We start from the raw sequence: 15,965 nt of genomic DNA, 5'->3' as shown, positions 1-15,965 counted from the left end.
TATTGATGATTTCTTGATAAGCAGCATCCAGTACTTAAGAGTGTGTCTATCGTTACTATTACATATTTAAGTAAATCCTCTACAAACATCTTTGCTAAACGAAAAAAAATAAAGTACTGCTGTGACAAACTACTTTCAAAATCATTTTTAACTCCCTGTTTAATGAATTTACTTCTGAGCAATATACATTTATAATTTCCTCTGTACTCATCTTCCTTTTATATTTTATGTCTTAAAGTCAGCAGTGCCCAGAATTTATTCATGTAAGCTCTCAAATTGATTTATGTTAAGTGACTACGCACCAATATTTCTGGATTCTGTTACAAGCTTCTTCAATGTCTTGTTATAAAGCTTTGATCAAGTTACACTCAAAATTTTAGGTGTCTCTACTTTTGGTTATTCATTCAAGAAACATGGACTGTCATCTCCAGAGGTAATGAATACCTAACGGGTTCAATCCATTTCATCGGAAGCTTTAAGTGTTCAGCAAATCTCGAGAGAAAACCAGATTCAAAGGCAGAAGACTCAAAAAGTCACATGGCATGCAAAAGTCATTGATACCTCTTACGGTAGATGTGGTATTAATGATGAGAAAGGAAGTTTGTACAGAATCTCCCTAATGATGGGACATGAAGCGCACACCACACCGAGATTAATAAGGGGAAAAAAGACAGGTCTTTGGTTCCCTTAACATTTCTCTTTCCTGTCATCTGCATTTGACTTGTAAAATCAGGTCTTGATATCTTTACATGTCATGTTTTTATCTAGGACAGTATAGCAATATTTATCTCTATCATGTCATGCAGACTTTCCAACATTTGCAATGTGAATTCTGAAGGCTGCAAGACCTTGTAGGAACATACAGTATCATCAGCTTTCAGCCTCTGTGCCAGATTCCAGATAATCAAAACACAATGTACCACAAATGTAAACAGTAATGACATATCTAGAGTCCTTCCAAAAAATCCACATACAAATGAGACCAGACATACAGAGCTAGTCCCTGAGCTAGTCATTTCATAGTTTCTCGGACAGATGGAGAACCAAGCTGAGAGGCATATCATGAAGCTCAGCAAGGGGAAACACCAAATCCTGCATCTGGGGAGGAACAAGCCCATGCACCAGTGCACGCTGGGGCCTCACTGGCTGGAAAGCAGAAAAGGACTTGAGGGTCCTGGTAGACAAGCAGACCGTGCACCCATGTGACTAAGCAGGCCAACAGCATCCTGGGCGGGATTAGGAGAAGCGTTGCCAGCAGGTCAAGGAAAATGATCCTTCCCCTTTGCTCAGTGCTGGTGAGACACATCTGGAATGCTGTGTCCTGTTCTGGGCTCCCCAGTACAAGGCAGATGTAGACATACTGGTCCAACAAAAGGCCATGAAGATGATGAAGGGACTGCAGCATCTCTCCTATGACAAAGGACTGAAAGAGCTGGGACTATATAACCTGGAGAAGAGAAGGCTCAAGCGATTTTACCAATGATGTACATGCCTGATGGTAGGGAAGACAACGGACCGAGGCTTTTCTCAGTGGTGCCCGCTGACAGGACAGGCAAAATGGACACAGATTAAAACACATGAAACTCCATGTGAACGTAACAAAACTTTATTTTTACTCTGAGTGTGGTCAAACACTGTCACGGGTTGCCCAGAGTGGTTCTGGAGTCTCCATCCTTTGAAATACTCAAAGCCCAACTGGACATGGTCCTGGGCAACCAGCCCTGGCTGACTGCTTGGGCCAGGGGCTGGACCCCCTCTCAGGGGGGTCTCCTCTCACCTCAAGCATTCTGTGATTCTCTGAGAAGCCAAACTGCACCCCCCTGCCCTTCCTAAGGAGAGGGCGGCATTAGCAGGACTCAGCCAGAAGACATTAGCAAAGCCAACACATGTGCTGCAAGACCCCTTCACAGAGAACCAGCAGCACTGACACTAGAACGGTTTCTAATCAGCCCTGCCTAGGCCCTGCCACCAGGAGAGGACATGCACAACAAAATCCACCTTCCCCCCACAGACAGCGACTACAGCCCTTTCTCAAGCACTCCTCCTCAGACTCAGAGGTTGCCCAAGCCTTAATATGCTGGAAAAACATGCTAATAGCTCACAGACGGCAGAAACGGGACAGCTATTCCTCAGAGGTGCGCACCTACACCTCCCCCGCCACACCGTTCCTAACGGCCGCAGCCCTGCCGCCCGCCTCAACCCCCTTCCGCAGCCGCCGTTGGCGCCCTGCCTCGGTAACCGGCACGACGGAGCCCCGTGGCGGGCGGCAGCGGCCCTTCCGCCTCGGTACCTATCATGGCGGGGAGCGGCCTCGGCCCGGCCGCCGGGTGATGGCGACAGCGAGCAGAGGGACGGTGTCACGTGCGCGCCCCCAGGGTGCCGCGGGCGCGCCGGCGTTGGTTGCCATGGTGCCGTGAGGGGCCCGCCGCCATGGCGCCTCCCCCCGCCCGCGTCTTCGCCGAGCTCGTCCCGGTCCAGGCCCCGACCCCGACCCCGGCCCCGGCGGGACGCTGCAGCCCCCCGGCGCCGCCCGGGCGGGAGGTGCACGTGAGCGGCAGCGCGGAGCTGAGCGCCGGCCCGGACCGGGCGCGGGTGTCGCTGCGGCTGGGCAGCCGCAAGGGAGCGGCCGGGGCGGCGCGGAGCAGCGTGGCCCGCCGGCTGGAGTACATCGCCCAGAGCGCCCGCCAGCGCGGCGTCCCGGTGAGAGCCGCCGCTCGGCCTCCGCCTCCTGCCGCGCCGCGCCGCGGGCGGAGCGGGGGAGTCCTGTGTGGCGCCGGGCTCCGAGGGCGGGCGGTTCCCCCGTGGGGAGGAGGGAGGGGGTAGTTCCCCGCAGCTGCGGGGTAGAACCGGCTCCTCCCGGGCGCCAGGGCCTCCCCTACCCCGCTCGGCGGCCTGCAGGGTCAGGCGCCGTCCTGCCGGCACCGGGAGCATGGGGCGGCCGGGCTGGGGCAGCCCCGAGGGGAAAGGCGCCGGCTGAGGGACCCCGAGCCCAGTGCCGGGGGCGCTGCGCGCATCGGCCTGGCCGGCGGGGAGCAGAGGAGCAGCGGCGTTTGGAGCCCCCGGCCCTCAGCCTGGGGAGGTCCTCGGGCCGCGGCTGTGAACGCTGCCCGTCGTTCGGAGGTTGCAGCTTTACCAGGCTCAGCAGAAAGGGTGGAATGTCGCTGCTCGGGCTCTCCAGCAGGTCGCCTGTTTTGCATGTGAAACCATCCTGCTTCGACTGTTGCATTTGTCCGTGTAACACAGCATCCTCACGTGCACACGGATGAAGCTGATAAGGGGGTGCACAGCAAGATAACCTGTACATGTGTGTGAGTGTCAGGATACTGTGTGAGTACCATAGCTTAGCGACGAATGCCTGCAGAGCTTTTTCCTCTCTTTTTCTTGTTCCAGATGAGTAGAGGTAGGAAACAATATGAGGCATGATCAAGATAGCTGAAGTGACAGAAACCCCTTGTGGACTCCAGAAGTTCCTTTACCATAATAAGATTCTTGGCCTCAGGAAGTCAATTTATGAGATTAAGAAAAGCATAGTCTTGCTTTTAAAGCTTTGTCGACACTGTAAATGCTCCGTAAGGGTATTTGTCCAATCAGTTGTGCTGCTGATGTTTTTGGATTTTATAAAGCCGTTTTGGACAGTGTTCCACACAGAACAAAGCTGATCTTTGACAAAATAAGTGGTTGCTTTTGAAAGTTGCTTACTGTTGAAGTTCCGCAGGAAATTTGTGCGTTTTTACTGTATTCACAAATGAGCTGCAGAAAAGGGAGATGACAGACTTTGCTATTGATACCAAATTAATCAAAGTACTAAAAAAGAAAAAAGTGCAGATTTCATGATACTGCATGATGTTACCGTGGAATTCAGTAAATGCAAAATAAAGCGTAAGCTACTTGGCCTAAACAGTGATATGCTTACAGTGAAATGGCATGCCCACATCTCAAATGCTGCATGCGGTTGAAGATAAGTGCTGGCTCCAACTTTTTTTTTCCTTCAACAAAATAGAATTTACTATTTTCTTTTAAAACTGATAGTGATGCTGTCTCTGTTTCTGTAGCAGCTAAATAAAGCATTTGTTTGGGAATAAAGAAGGCAATAAAAAAGACCCCTTAACCCCTGATTTAGAAGAAGCTCATATTGCAGCTATGGGACTAAATGGCAAAGAGACACGGAAGCTGCTGTGGGCTAGATACGTGATCCTGTTCCCTATGTTTTTCCTGAAAACGTGGCTGGGTGTGTGTCTGTCACAGGGAGCACAATTCTGTTGCCATCAGGATGACCTGTTCAGTCAGAAACGGTGCATTTTTGTATGGAATTACCTGTTGAATGCCTTCAGTTTCTATTAAGTCAGTTAATAGGAGTTTAAAATCTGGTGTATTTTAAGAGGAATGGGAGAAGACAAGGCAACTCCTCGTGCATTCATTTTTATTAGCAGAGAGAACGATAAGCTTTGTACCCACCACCATGGTGAGCTATCATATCATGGGGTGTTTTCATCCTGGCAGCAGTTAAATAGCTCCTTCAGAGTGTGGATAGATTAGAAAAGATAGTTGCAGATATCTACCCTACAGTGAATCTGAATAACTGACTTCCAGTTTTGACATGAGCCTGATTGAATTAGGGTAGCATGGAGCATTCGACATATGGCAGATGGCACACAAAAGGAGTAGGCAGGATGTTAAATAAGTAAGCGTGCGTTAGATGAGCTGTGCACACTACTCCAGGCTAGAAAAAATAATTGCAAAATAATGTATGACCTGGACAAACACATGGTTACATTTGGGTATATGTAGTCAGTTTCAGAAATGTAATGGGAGCAGGTAAGCAGTGGTGGAGTAACCTAGGTGGAGAGTGGACTGTTTTTACAATGTGAGAGCATTCAGTGTCTTCTTACAGTTATAATAATTTCACAGTAAACTTTTGCTGTTTCAGAGATGCCATGCGTTGGCGAAGAGAAATGTTAGTTCTTTCTACTTACTTGAGGGACTGTGAAATGCTGCGTAAGTTGTGGGTTTCTCAGTGTTAGCAAAGTGTTAGCTCTAGGGAACTCTGAGAAAAACAACATGGAGTTACTTTTTTTTTAGAGTAGTTCCCTGCGGTATAATTTTTAGTGCTGTGTTCCATCCAATTTTAAATCACTCACTGCTGGAGCTTTTATTTGCCTTGTAGCTTTTCTACTAACAACTCTCACTGCTGGCAATTTGTTCTTAACTGCATTTGCTAACATCACTTGTAGCTAATACCATTCTAGACCACTGTAAAATTAATATCTCTTCACAATCTCCATATGGTTCTAGTTGTTGCAGGCTTATCTAAGGCCTCTTTAGAAATCAGCTGGCTATTCTGTATGTTTGGTTTTAATTAATCCATGGAACAATTTCCTTAACCGTTCTTGTTGCTATCGAAGGAAGTCTGTGAGATCAGAAGTGCGTAACCTTTGCAGCAGTAGGAACTTGCATTAGCAGCTTGTCAGGATGCCTGGGGGCAGCACCTAATTTCCATATATATTTACACAGGATTTTAATCAGAAATAGATGCACATAGTAGTATTTATTTATAGAGTGCTGTAAGTATATGCAACTCTTCAGAGCACAGAATCTGCTTTGAAGGCTGCAGGGAAAGTAAAATCAATGGGGAAACCAATTTCTCTTACTCAGCCCAGCTGCTCAAAAGTAATGTTTTTTTTGCTTTCTCTAGAAGCAAACTGATTTTATATTTGCCCCCTATGACTTATTTGGGGAGTGGTGTGGAGATGACACTTGTTTTCTTTAACCACTGTATCTAATAATTGGCATTGGCCATCTTGTTTAAAAATAACAGTGATAAAATTTGTTGTCTCAGTCAGGGTGTTATTCAACAAAACAAACCAACTCACAAACTATATGCTCAGGCTTAGAGTTTGTCTGTACTGGGATATATCCTTGGATATACGTGCAATATTTTCCATATTTCAAATCTGTTATTTAGGAGTCACAGTTATGGATGTACATCCATACAATCGGTGAAAAAAAAATATTTTGAAGTCTTGCTCACTCAGTTACAAAGTCTTCCAATTTCAATATATCCTTGAATAAGAAATGTAGAAACCTGCACAAGGCATCAACTTTTTTAGACTGCCACGTATTTTAAGAAATATCCCAAAGTATCCTTACATTTGCTGAGTACAAATCTGATTTTTACCTTTCTTAAAGTAACTGTTACATATACTTCTGTTATTTCTTGAATGGATGTTAAGCAGCAGAAACTTCTTCACCGTAGATTTTTAGGTTGTCGTTCTGTCCATCTAATGCCAAACAGAACAGAGAGTGAGAGGAGGAGAGGCTGGAGCACAGGTACCCGATGCCTAGCTGGGGCATACGCTGACTGTAGGTGCTTACCATCCTGAACTGTCCAGGGACACTGTGATGGATGGACTGTTAGGAGATACGAGCATACATCAAGACTCTCATTTACCAATTTTTTAGTACTAAGTACAAAAATGTTATGTGCAGGTGGATGAAGCTAAGTCTTTTAGTTTTTTAAGTATCTGTATTTTTCATAATGTAAAGTTACATTCAATATATCAGTGCAAATGTACAAGTAAATTTTAAGAGGTATTTCCAGGTGTCTCTAGATTTTTTTATTTATAACTACGCATATCAGTGCAGCATACCACAACAGTGCATTAGTGTACATTTCCAAACTATAAACATTTTCCCTTACTAGGGCTGGTCTTGTGTTTCATGAAAAGGTCTCACAGTTTTGTTAACTCAGTAACCAGGAGCAGAACACATAACTTTGTCTGCAGGTCGGCTTTTCTCATACTGTATTGTTATATAGCTGTCTCCTTGAAGTGTGCTTTCTCTCATTATCTATTTAGTTTTTTTCCCCTGTTCTCTTCTGGGGAAAGGAGCAGTCATTCCAGTAAACAGCGATGGTATCGTGAGGGTGGACACAATGGTCCTGTGAAGGAGATATTGTTCAGAAGTAACAGATAGGTAGGAGGAAGGGCTATATAAGATTTTGTTCTGTTGAAAAGAAGGAAAATATAAGTACAGTTCTAGACTTCATATTATAAGCTCAGTGGGATATTGACTGTCTTTTTCATTTTTGTTTTTAGAGTACCTGCAGCAGTGATGGTTTATGTCACTGCTAGCTCGGAAGAGAGGCTATATAAGCAGAATGCAAGTGAAATTCTGTTAAGAATTGTTCAATGGCTTCTGGGGTAGTTGAGTTATCACATAACAATGATGTTATATTCATTTAATTTTCCTGCTGCGATTCTTGGCTCACAGATTTATAAAATGGAGAAAGCTATTCCAGAAGTTCAGAATACCTGGCGCATCAGAGTATAACTTTCCCTAAGTCACAGTGAAGACTTTTTTTCCTGTGACTGTTGCAATCAAATGGATGGTTCCTCAGCCAAAATATGAACAGTAGACATAAGCGGTAGGAAAAAAGCCTTTTGCTTTTCATGTAGTCGAAGTCTTGATTCCAATTTAAAATTCTGTCATCACCTACTTGTCTTTTCCATATCTTTGTCCAAACACACTCCCAAACAGGAACACAGTTATCTACAGAAGACGTATCACAGGAGGCCACCTTGTCAGGACTTGAGCAATTATTTCATCCATTTATCCTCAATAACACATACAGCTACTGTCGAATCTGGTGGGATGAAAATTAGCTGTGAAGGGAATTTTATAATAGATGGCACAAAATGATATCTCACTCTGATTGCATTGATCTTGCAATAGTGCCTGGAGCCACAGGATGGCACTGTCCTTAAATACACAGGAACCTTGCGGAGGGCAAAACCAAATGAGAAGATTTTAATCCGTTCAGCAGGAAAGAGAACTTTTTTTAAAAAGGATTAAGGAGCGGGGACAAGGAAAAACAAATGCACTTTTTCTATGTTTACTCTAAAGTTTTATTACAGGATAGTTATTTCAGTAAAATATGAGTTTCAGAAGAAAGCTTTTCTACATGGTTATTTCTGTAAGATATGTAAGAGCTCCAGAAAAAAACCCTTCTTGTCAATTGTAATTCGATTCTATCATAATTAGTAAGATTTTCTCCATTTTGTAAATCAAATGAGTTGTTGGTGCTGGGCTGACTTTGAGCACTCTTTAGCAAACCACAGTCAGCCACGCTGCCAAAGTACCTCAAATCTATGACTGCAGAAGGGGAAATACGTTTTTCAGGGACTAACTGGGCCTGGTCCTTGCCCTTACTAGAAAAGATTATCCAAAAATAGGACTGTTCTTGAATTTAAGCACTGCCAATCAATCATAAAATCGAGATTTCAAAATTTGTTTCTTGTAGGCTGCTGTGCAATGGTAATTATGGATCTAATTTCCATATGATATTTTAAAAGGAAAATGCTTCTCATGATTAATGTCATTTATATAAAATTTATGCATGCATGCTACATGATAAACGTGAAGATTTGAGCCTCTGCAGGAAGTATTCTGACACAAAGCGTCTTTTGAAATGTGTCAATGTTGTCCCAAAAATCTGGATTCTTTTACCCGGTGTGCAATGAGCCAAAAAACACACAGTGTTGAGTTATTTGTTTAATCCATATCTGTGCAGAGATGGGTGCTAGGTGGTAATTCCACAAAGGTAGCACACCGCACACAGGCAAGTGGCATATTTATACACTTCAGATTCCACAGATACACGTTTAATGTAATGACCTTTTGTTAGTTTCTTATCACTTTGTTCCTCATCGGTTAACAACATGCCTCATCTCGATTTAACGTCCCAGTATCCTCTATAACTCCGAAAGTTCAGTGAGGAAGGGGCTTTTCTTGGTAGGGGACTTTTTCCTACTCGAGGTGTGTTTTTACTATGTTAATGAGGAAACCTCACTCATAGTTCAAGTAGTTTTCTCCTTGGTTCAATTAGCAGCTTTTGTTTCTGTGCGCTTATCTTGGTATTTCCTCACTTGCATCCCTCCTGCTTATCTCAGTTTTTCCTTGTTTTAATCGCAGTGTTGCTTCTTTAGGGTCGCATGGTCAGCTTTACCAGTTCCATCATCTATTCCTGGCATACTTTCACAACGCTCCTTTGGTCGTTTTATTAAAATGTAATATAAACACTGAAAGCAAATATTGTTTTCCTATGCAAATAAAGTTAGTAAGTAAAACTTTTTCAGTAATTGGAAGGCTTAGTATCCACTTCCTTACAGTTCCTGGGTGTTAAATGCAAAGTTATATTTACAATTAAATTGTAAACTGTGCTTTTTTATTGTGTTACAGTAATTTTATAATAAATTGTTCATCCAAACTGTTTACCAAAGAGGGAAGTGGGTGAAAGAAATGTGATGGTTAGACCGCTAGCAAGCTGGTCAAATATTCAGATGTAACTGGAGTTACTTTGTATCTTGGTTAGTTCAATATCTTATCTCTACCTCTTCCAGGATTTTCTAGTGCTCTGTGCAGCCATTATGCTGAATAATATAGCTGCTAAGGCAAAAGTGTCACTGGTAGAATAGCCTCTTTTAAGGGTTACTATTCTGCCAGAATAACCAGTGCTTACTGATTGCTCATATCACCTTGCTACAGGCCGCTGTTGTTCAAATATCTTAAAATAGGGGCCTGAAAAGCACTTTTCACATACTAACTTTCTGAAAACAGTTGAAGCTTCTAGGTTTTTGAACCAGGTGAATTTACAATTACACAGTGATACACACAGCTTCTAGCTAGCAGCCACTTTTAAGACCTAATTGTTCTCTTCAAGTGAATAGCAGCAAAATTATGTTATAGAGCTACTGTATAATTTACTTTAAATAATGTCAGGAAGTCTTTAACATCCAGCTAGTTTTTAACTGAAGAGATTTGCATGGAAAATTCCAAATTTCTGTTGCTAAGTCATAATAAGTCAAAGCAATTCAACTTGTACAGGACACAATGTACATTCATTTTCAACAGATGCTTCATTTCTGTCTTTTAAGATTATATTCTTGTACTTTGTTTTAGGAAGAAAATATGACTGTAACAGAGGATTTTAGTAGAGTAGAAAATACTTACCAAATGGAAGCAGAGGTACGTATTCAACCTAACCAAAATAATAATAAAAAAGAACAAGAAATGTAGCAAGGACCAATGAAAATTTACAGACTGTCTTTCCTCGTACCGAAGAGTAGATGTCCCCTACAATAAAGGCAGTGTAGGGCAAAGAAACTATTGAAGGACTGCAGTTCAAAGTGGAGTTCAGCTGCAGTCTTTTGTTGTGTGCAGAACATGTTTTCTGCTACTGCAATATGAAAAGAATTATCTTCTTCTCAGATGAATGTGTGCTTTTCAAATATGACATGGACCCGATGCTACAGAAGGGAATATTTGGTTCTGGGGCTCTAAGGTTGTCGCTCTGTGGCAGCGTAAGCAAACCCATGGTCCTGCACTCTCCTTCACCCCTAGCCCTTCCTGCCCTCTACTTTTTGCAAGGAGTTGTACTTCAGTGGTCATGTGATAGGTCAGTTCAGAAAGCTGCTCCAGTTAATAACTTTTTTTTTCCCCAGATTAGCTTTTATTTTTTCCATTATTTTAGCTCCCTGAACTGTAAGCAATGCAAGGCAGAGGACAAGAGTGGATGGGGGACAGCAGTGGCATGGCAGCCCTAATCTAGATCTGTTTAAGCCACAGTTGAACAGCACCTGGACTTTGGTCTACTCTGCATGACTCTGCCACAAGCTTGCTTGCAAGTAAAGCAATGCTAATTGTTTCCTATGTAATTGACTTGGAATTCTGTAGGTAAAAAGTGCTGTGTGAAAGCTAAATATTATGGGAATAATCCCATGTACTTCAGAAGCAGCTCAAGGGAGTATATTTTTTCACATTTATACCATAGTAAGAATAAATGCTGTGCTGGAAACATTCACTGAGAGAGATGATGTGTTTTCGATCAATGGATCTTTTTAGAGCATCAAACTTTAATCACTACCCAGCAAATTTACAGATTCTTATTAAGTAAACCTGGAAGCCTGCAATAAAATGATAGCTGTTCTACAGAGCTGTTGTTTACAATCCCCTAAAACAGGGTTCAGCATCTTTAGTTTGCTTGCTTGCTTGAAGGCATATTCTTATCTAAATAACAGCAATAAATACAGAAATAATCAAGAATTTGGAGAACAAAATTTGTATTTTAAAATGTGTCTTTAGATATTTAAATGGTCTGCATCACTGTCATGTTCTGAATGACTTTTATAGACACCTATAATGAGAGCTTAAATCACCATGTTTTTTAGATAAGCTATACTTAAAAATATTTAAAAACTATATTGAATTATTATCTAGACTACAGACAAGTTTAGGCTCACACATTCAGTCTTAAGTGGTAACTTAACCAATCATCTCCCTTCTGCTATCAGTTTTTATACAACAATTGTTCGTGGAAAGCAAATTACATGGATTTATTGTTTGTTTGTAGGCAGCTTGGACCAGCTGTAATTGCTGTTCAAAAGTCAGATGGTTGCCTAGGACCTGAATGTCAGAACTTGAAAAATCTAGCCATAGTACTGCTGCTTTGCTGCCTTGTACACTTAAGTAGCAGTATGGTCTCTCTTTATGCAGAGCTTAGTTTCTCCTTGCTTCCCGCTTTATGTATGTACTTGTCTCATTAGTGCAGCTTCATAAACCAGTGAAGTTCCATTGACCAGCACGTTTGCATGCTTTGGCAATATAAATTAATTTAAAATTAACTCACACTTCTTTACTGAAGAGTTTGCCATTATATTTGTGTTATACATAAAATCATGGAAGTCGTGCATTATTTCATTCTACAAACTCTTTTTACCATTTGTCTACTGTTAAGAGTTTTTAGAAGACTGAAGAAAGTCCCAGACAAATAGCTATTTTAAGGTACAATTAAGAATTCAAGATACACTTTCAACTGTAAGGAGATAAATTTTAATGCTATAACAAAGGAAAATATGCATAACAATGAAGTTGTGTATGAGATCACAAAGCTCTATAATAATCATAACAGTTCATTTATTGCATGATGATCTCATGGGATGAAGATTATGTTAATTTTGTGCATTTCTTAATATATTTGCCTCCTTATAAACCAGAACTTCTTGTCCTTTACAGCCTTACCCAAACCTTACCCAAACCTTATAATGTCCATAATGGTTTTGCATACCCTCGTATTACTTCTTCACACTTTTTAACTTTAATCATAATTTTATTGAAGAAATTGAAACACTGCATTTTAATGCTCAAGTATCCTTTGTAAATGTAAGTGGAATTTATTGCACATAGCTCTAAATGAAAACTGTGATTTTTAGGGGGAAATCCCAACAACATTCACAGCTATTGCTCAGTTGTCTTCTGCCCCTGAGCATACCTGATTACATGCTTGTTTTTTAACAACGAAGTTCCTGAGTGCCCGGAACTGCCCCAGTCTGAGCAGCTTATCTCCTGCTTAAGACCCACAGTTCTTTTGTTTGATCATTCTTTTGTTTCGTCCCCTTGAGGGAGCTAATCTTGTAAACACAGATAGCAATCTGGAAAACACCATGAAAGTTCTCACAGTGAGACTTTCAACTTTCCACAAAATACAACTCTAGCAGTTTTTTGGCAAAACAGCGCAAGAGGATGTATGCTTTTTATATATGGCAAGAAAGAAATCTATGTTTAGTCTCATCTTCTTGTTGTGTTTAAATTGGTACTGCACCTTCCAGAAAGTGATCCAACCCCCAAATTAAGAGATAAAGGATGCACAGCTGAGATTAAGATGCAGGCTTGGTGCAGTTTTGCACCAACAGGTGCGACCCTTTGTCCTTGTAGGAGATGGAATTGCCCTGCCTCTCCATCTTGGTAAATTTTTAAGGCCCTAAACCCGGCTTTGGCTCCATTATGTGAAGAGCTGCTGAGCCAGTGCAAGGATTCAAGCCAGGATGAGGTACATGTACTGAGCTGGAAGGCTACCAAGGGTGACAAGACATATGCATTAAATACTTTGTGATAATTGTTGATATCTATTTTTAACCTTACCCTGTATGGGAAGTAACCCCTTCCTTGAATTATCTCATTTTCCACAAGGTAAATCTATGGTATGCACACAGGAAGCTACTGCAGTGCAGCTGACATTCCATGACTTGGGTTTCTGTACCATACACCTTCACTGGGATAGATTGCTGCTGCATGGACTGCAGCAACCACAGTGGTGACTGTACGTCACAGGGGTTGGCAATGGAATTTTCTTTACTACAGCTTTTTTCTTCCCCTCCTGTTGAAGCGGTATTACTGTGCAAAAAAGGAGAAGATCAGCGATGAGAGAGGTGAGCCTGACTTGGTGGGGAGAGTGCTGTACTGGGAAGTGAAGATGAGGACTTAGTTCTTCTAAAAAAGTTTGGGACCCAGGATTTCTAATTCCTGAATGCTGTAGCAGCTCAGCATCATTGCTTCACCCCTGGAGACTCTGCTCTGCCACAGAAAAAGGCTGGCTCCTGCGTGGAAGGTCACCGCCTGGCTGGCACTCTTCCGCAAGGAAAAGGCTGCAGGCCTCTGGATCCCGGGCTGATAGGGATGCCTGCTTTGTAGCACTTGGGAAAACACCTGAATTCCTGATGCATCTGTATTTAATGCTTCCTGTTGCCAAAGCCTCAGACAGCTAGATGTTTAAACTGTTTTTAATCCAAGTCTGAAGTGCCCAGGTCTCTGTAGGCACTGGAGTGAGTCTGTTCAGCCACACAGGGTTTCAAGCCCACTGCAAGCTGGTCTGGGCTAGGATTAGTTTAGTCTCATAGTTTAAGTTTTTTGAACCTGATGCTTGGAATTAAAATGTAGTTGTCATTCCTGGGCAATGTTTTCCACATCATTTTGCTTGGGCTTCTGCATAATTAACATCTAGTAATTTGAAAAGGGAAGAGCTGGGATGGATCTAGTCATGTGTCCCAGACAGCACGTTCATTCTTCAAATTGTCTGCATACCAGGAATGCCATATTTCCTCCCAGAAGAGCATTTCCTTAATCCTCAATTTTAAACCATTTTATGAACTTTTTTCTGTTGGAGACCTAATGATAGTGTCTAGGGCTATATAAAAGTGTTCTAAGTAAATAAATATTGGAGTTATACTAGTCCTGTATATGTTTAGTTTGTACATATCTGGATTTATACTGATTTAAATACAAGTGTTGAATCATAGGGGAAGAATTAAAAAAATTACTTGTGTGATGTCTGTGTTCACTCCCAGGTCTGTATTGTATTCAGCGATTTTGGAAAAATGCAGAATGTTTGCAATCTACTCATTGAAAAGTTAGGAACCTCTGTTACCATCAGTCCACCTCATTTCTACCATACGCCAGAAGCTATAGACACCCTTCGGTAAGTTCTCTCTCACACCACAAATTTTACAGCCTCAGACAGGAGTTAATATGAATACATAATTTATATTGTTTGTAATGGGAGCAAATGGTTTCCTTCATACCTATTAAAATTTATGTTCAAAGATTTCAGTATTTGTTTTAAATATAACATATAAATAATGCTGTTCAGCCTAGAAGATACAGCTTGTTCTTTTTACAGTGTCCCTGTGCAAAAGCAGAATGTAATAAAAAAACATTTTCCCACTGATTTCCATTGGAAGTATAATCTGCTGTGAATATCAGGTCAACAGAATTTGACTTTAGTTACATCAGCAAGTGTAGATTTGTGTTTATTCATGAAAAGTACAAGTGTGTTACCAGATGTTGATAATTCTAAAGTACCCTTGCCAATTCCCATTACTCTTAGCTGCTGACATGATCTGAAAAAAAACGTTTGGTGCTTGCTCAGCATCGAAACATGAAGCTCATGGTCTTGATATTTTAGGCATTAACTATTCAAAGTCCTGCTTCTCCCACTGACATTGGGGGGGCAGAGGGAAGTTTAATCTTGGTTTGGATTTTGCCTCTTTGAAGTAAAGAATCGTGCCTGGTCCAAGAAGGTTCTTGCTAACAGTTCTGGAGATGTCAGAAGTGTATCATCTCAAGGGTGTCTATGCAGGAACCTGGAAATGAGGCCAGTGAGGTTAAATAGGTGCTAGTATGCCTTAGAGCTGAGCCACCCGAATGCCTGGAGCAAGGGCTGAACTCTTGCTCTGCACCACACACCCTGGATGCCTGCAGCCTGTAGGTGTTAGAAATGCTTGATCGTAGCTGATGGGGATGCTGACATTTTCTTCACACTCTCCCCTCAAACTCCTAAACTATAACCCAGAAGCTGGGGGAAGGTGATGCGCCCTACACCTCTGCAGTTACAAAAGCTGAAGCATTAACAAAAGAAATGCTTGGCAGGAATACTTGTACATCAGTTGGCCCTGCTTGTTATTGTGCTGCTTTTTCTACCTCTCAGCCGTCAAGTGTGTGTTGCTGCTGTTGGAAACACACAGCAGAAGGCTCAAGAAGTCTGTCGACTGTTTGGCCAGTCATTGGGAAAACCTTTATTAATAAGAGAAGAAGAAACAAAAGAATGGGGAGGCCATATAGACAGTCCTCTATTGAACTCCCCAGAGTCACTGACTCTGCAGGAAAGAATCCAGAATGCTACTGCTTATGCTTCTTGTAGAGTGTTTGCTGTGTTTGAGATCAAGGGAAAAGAAAACAGAAGAAACAAGCTGCTCTAGAAACTTTCCAGTCCTACACATTTTCTTAATAAATTTCTTATGCTCTCTTGAGTTTTTTGTTGTTTTTTACTTTATTCTTATGGTAGCAAGTAGAGTTAAGAGAGGATATTGAGAATGAGGTTTGTGTAGTGAGCCAAAGTAGGTGGTTTCTTAACGTATCTGTCCAGGTGCAAAAAAGTAGATTAACTCTTCCTTTGCAAGTATCATTTGAAAGCAGCACAGTGCATGCTTTTGTAGAGAGGGTAGTCAAAGTATTGCAGGATTTACTACAGCTCTCCCCACAAATATTTCAGTTCCTGGTGGCCTTTATTTATCTCTATCCCTTAAAATTAAAGTTACAAGTAATTCTGAAAGTACAGTTCTTAATTGTTTAGATTC

General features: G+C 41.8%; 1 protein-coding gene across 2 annotated transcripts; it reads left to right on the top strand.

Annotated features, from left to right (window-relative positions):
* The first annotated feature begins 2,424 nt into the window (after positions 1-2,424).
* On the top strand, positions 2,425-15,638 carry IRAK1BP1 (interleukin 1 receptor associated kinase 1 binding protein 1). Of its 2 annotated transcripts, XM_074820780.1 has the most exons (4): positions 2,425-2,700; positions 9,958-10,023; positions 14,178-14,308; positions 15,317-15,638. In XM_074820780.1, exons 1-4 carry the CDS (start codon positions 2,431-2,433, stop codon positions 15,585-15,587), a joined length of 738 nt encoding a protein of 245 aa, XP_074676881.1. In that variant the 5' UTR covers positions 2,425-2,430; the 3' UTR covers positions 15,588-15,638. The 2 variants fall into 2 exon arrangements, with proteins under 2 accessions (XP_074676881.1, XP_074676882.1); XM_074820781.1 differs by lacking the exon at positions 9,958-10,023.
* Positions 15,639-15,965: the final 327 nt, after the last annotated feature.

The sequence above is a fragment of the Strix aluco genome, chromosome 3 (assembly GCF_031877795.1).
Source record: "Strix aluco isolate bStrAlu1 chromosome 3, bStrAlu1.hap1, whole genome shotgun sequence".
Lineage (NCBI taxonomy): Eukaryota > Metazoa > Chordata > Aves > Strigiformes > Strigidae > Strix > Strix aluco.
Note: the sequence above shows the minus strand (reverse complement) of the source record. Positions and strands in the feature narration are given on the sequence as shown.

Coding starts and splice junctions, on each gene's coding strand:
- IRAK1BP1 (XM_074820780.1), top strand. CDS start 2,431: ATGGCGCCTCCCCCCGCCCGCGTCTTCGCCGAGCTCGTCCCGGTCCAG. Junction 2,701..9,957: donor CCCGCCAGCGCGGCGTCCCG/GTGAGAGCCGCC, acceptor ACTTTGTTTTAG/GAAGAAAATATGACTGTAAC. Junction 14,309..15,316: donor GAAGCTATAGACACCCTTCG/GTAAGTTCTCTC, acceptor TCTACCTCTCAG/CCGTCAAGTGTGTGTTGCTG.